Consider the following 3,590-nt stretch of genomic DNA (forward strand, 5'->3'; position numbering starts at 1 on the left):
GACTTATACACTCATCTGCATGTCAATTCGGCTTTTCCGGGAAACTCATATAACGCAAGTGTTTGTGGTGTCGAACATACTCTTCCTTTTATCCACATTGTAATCTTGTTTTGTAAAACATATTAATGACAAATCATCGGATGACCGTGGCTTAGTAAAAGTTGCGAGGAAGCAGTACCGTTGCATAGTCTAACTTTAATGTTCTGTTCGGGCGTGCGCATGTTCAGTGCTATCTAAATACGTAAGTATCCATTTCTTGCCATGTTCTTGACGAAGCATAGCAAGTTTATTTCAGCTCATCACCGGAGAGATCTTTTCTTCAATCACGAAATGACATTGCTATAGTTTGACGACGGGTGGGAAAACGTATTCAAAACAGTTGATGACGATGATGATACTGATCACGATCCCTTTGTTGGCATAACATTTGTGATTTTGCAGCTTAATCATAACTGGTTTCATCGGCTTCTTTTGTGACCCTTAAAACAAACCTTAAAATTACATGGAGTAGTTGGAAGAAGAACTAGACCGAAGAATCGACAAAGTCAGTCCAAGGAATAGAAGTGGTTTTGTTTCAAGTATTTACAAATGGTGTATCCTCATTAGGAGGTTTTAACAATGTTTACTGATCTCTTCACACAACGTCACAGACTGCATGATATTGGACGTGAGCATGAGGCGATCGTTTTGTTTTATCTTAATAAAAATGCTTTAGCTTTTCCGAAATGGTAGTCTCAGTCGACCGTACTTGTCAAACCATTGAACGGTTGTGAAAGGTCTCCCTATTCTACATGAAGGGTGCAGGTCTGTTTTCGCTTATGCGACAACTAAACTGACGATAAAAGCTTCGGAAACCGACAGTGATTCAGATCAAAGAAAACGATTTGTCACAAGTTGTTTGAACTTTCGGTTGGCACGTCTAACTTTTCTTTCTCCTGTATCTTTTTTATTTCGACGTCGCATCCAGAGTATTCGACTATTACCCAGAATTTGTCATGAGTAAGCGGGTGTTGTTGATAAGTGCCAATTTCGATTCTGTCTTGCATGCTTCAACACCTTGACATCCTTATGCGACTTGCGAACCAAACAAGGCCGAGAAGCTTGATGATTAGGAAATCACTTCATTCCTGTACTTATGATTATGCCTGTTGATGGAAAGGTCCGGACGTAGGTGACATGAGTTCGTAGATATCAACGGTCTGTATACACGCAGCATGGACGGGGTTGCAATCCTAGAGACCGACCCGAGCCGCCGACTGGATGAGCCTTCTATCGACTGAACTACTGTTGATGACGCTCGCAGTTACTCTCATAGGCCTGAACTTCACAGCCGATTCCTGAAACCTCTGTATTTGGAGCCCGTTGCCTGCAACATCTCTTCGTTCCTGCTACATGTACTGAGATATCTCCATCCAAAATCTATCAAGTCCTTTTCTACTGTACAGCAACTAACTGTCTTGCGCTTCAAGCTTATTCTGGAGTAGTGTATCTGGATATCTGAAGCCGCTAATCACTGAAAGTTTGAGAAATACCCATCAGCGTGCTCATTCATAGTTTCAAACGCGACAGACAGCGATGATTCGTTGCATCAAGTTTCTTCTCTGGCGCTTTCTAGGAAGAATATCTTAGAGACACCTTCTCACCTAAACTTCAACAAGGTCATATGCTGAATCAATAATCTTTTGCGATGAAGACGGGTAAAGTTGAAAGCAGGGTACAGCATTATAGACAAACTTTATTTTGTTAGTTGTTCCTGTTTGGTCTTTTCGCTAAAATCACACCCTGATAGGTTGTCAACAGTAGAACTTGTCCCTTGGGGGTTGTCCCAAGTCCATCCGAACACACACGTCCGGTAAAGGCATTTAGTCAACATCTGACATTATCAGGTTCAGACTGCACATCGTTACTAGAAGTTGCGTTCTCTTGTGTGCACAAATAACAAGGCTTGTAATCAAATCAGCGATGGGCGGAGTCCAGCAGCTTGCCAGACGCTTAAGTCTGTTGCCAGGTCGCGTTTCCAATACCATATCTGCTGTAGTAATTAAAGGTGAATTCGAAGTGTCCGTGTGAAAAAGTCTTGACTTAGACTTTCCATTAATCTTCTGGTGACGAACCACCCTCGGTTCGCGCCTCTTTTTACTTACCTCAAATATTACTTGGGAAGCTGCGAATGCTTGCTTGTGACGGATTAAATGCGTAGGTTTAGCTTGCATTCACAACCCATTCGCACTCTGTGTTTTCTCAACTATACAAACAAGATAGACCGATTGTAAACGACTTACTCGGCAAAGATCTCAAAGATAGTTTTGAACAAATGTTTTGACCATAGGAACATTCCAGAGTTTCTATGCTTATCTTTTGTTGTTTGACCATTCCCGCGTTCCCATAAGAAGTTACGGAAAGTGTACCGACGGAAGTGGAAATTTCAAAAGTCTCTAGGTAACAGATTTGATGCCGCTGGGACTGAAGTCATCCAACGTAGAAGGTTGGTCACTGTTTCCATTAACACTAATCAATGCCGTACGATTGTCTATTCACAGGTAGAGAGAGTAAATTACCACAATTCGGAATAAATTCACTAGCAAGACACGGAAGAATTATCAGTAGACGTTTGTCGACGCACATTAATGTGCTTCTCCTTATAGGTAGTTGCTGTTCTCACAGCACTGCGGTTTGAAAAGTCCAGTCATTATCGATGGTCTCTCCCCTCACACTGGACGAGTACTGCACTCCGGGAAATTTTCGCCTGGTCCTGCTTGGCGTGCACAAACAAAAACCAGAAGTTTCTTCAATCAAGTACTTCGCATCCCTTGGGTCTATTACACTAACGTACATTCATAGCACTACTGGAATCCGTCACTAAAGTGATGTAAACTAAGGTATAAAAGCCAAATAGCACCTTACAGTCTCAGGGCTTAAAGTCTATCAAGGAATGATCGGCGGTTTGCGAAACCCTGTTAACTATGGAAGATTCAAATCCACATACTTCCTAATAGAAAGCTGGACACTATCCGCTGCGGATGGTGTGATACCACTTCCAAGTCCTCCTCTAGTTTCAGTGTGATATCAAGTTTACAAACTTTGAAATGTGAAATTAGAGACTTTCGATATTCAGAAGTCATGAACCTAAGCATATTAATTCGTAGCTGGAATAAAGGTAAACGAATTTGGGAGCCACGTTTTCGTACAACAGGAGAAACCATTAAAGATGGGTGATAGGAACTCTGACTGAATTCAAAGTGTTCATTTATCTGTCTTCAGCTTTGTAGCGGGACGCTCCTTCAAATCAGACTGATTTACAAGCTGGTGTATTTGTTTCACTTGCCTTAGATATGGAGAAAATGATAAGACGCAAGTTGTTCAAACTGGTTGTTTTAGCCGATTGCACAGCCTGTCAGTCCATAAACGGTCAAAATTAGTTAGTGAGGGCACTTTGAAAGGATTCGGGAATTTTTAGTTTTGACTTCATCCCGTAAGTTGTGTCAACCTATGCTGGAAAGCGTAGAATCAACCCCGGTATGCGTCTCACGAAAGTCTAGGGTGCTTTGAACCGGCCGACCTCATGACCAAATGGGCGTATATATATATAT

The 3,590-nt window shown here is 41.8% G+C and overlaps 2 protein-coding genes across 2 annotated transcripts in view; one reads left to right on the forward strand and one right to left on the reverse strand.

Moving 5' to 3' along the window:
- Positions 1-3,590, reverse strand: part of T265_04595 (hypothetical protein) — a gene marked incomplete at both ends in the record, with an annotated part of 90,207 nt that overhangs the window by 46,659 nt on the left and 39,958 nt on the right. The gene's annotated exons all lie outside the window — the stretch shown is intronic.
- The window catches only part of T265_04597 (hypothetical protein), a gene marked incomplete at both ends in the record, with an annotated part of 107,152 nt that overhangs the window by 27,318 nt on the left and 76,244 nt on the right, over positions 1-3,590 (forward strand). The window contains one exon of the mRNA XM_009169372.1: positions 3,270-3,418. Within this exon, the coding sequence (XP_009167636.1) occupies positions 3,270-3,418 (149 nt within the window). The remainder of the gene's footprint in view (positions 1-3,269; positions 3,419-3,590) is intronic.

The sequence above is a fragment of the Opisthorchis viverrini genome (assembly GCF_000715545.1).
Source record: "Opisthorchis viverrini unplaced genomic scaffold opera_v5_77, whole genome shotgun sequence".
Classification (NCBI taxonomy): Eukaryota; Metazoa; Platyhelminthes; class Trematoda; order Opisthorchiida; family Opisthorchiidae; genus Opisthorchis; species Opisthorchis viverrini.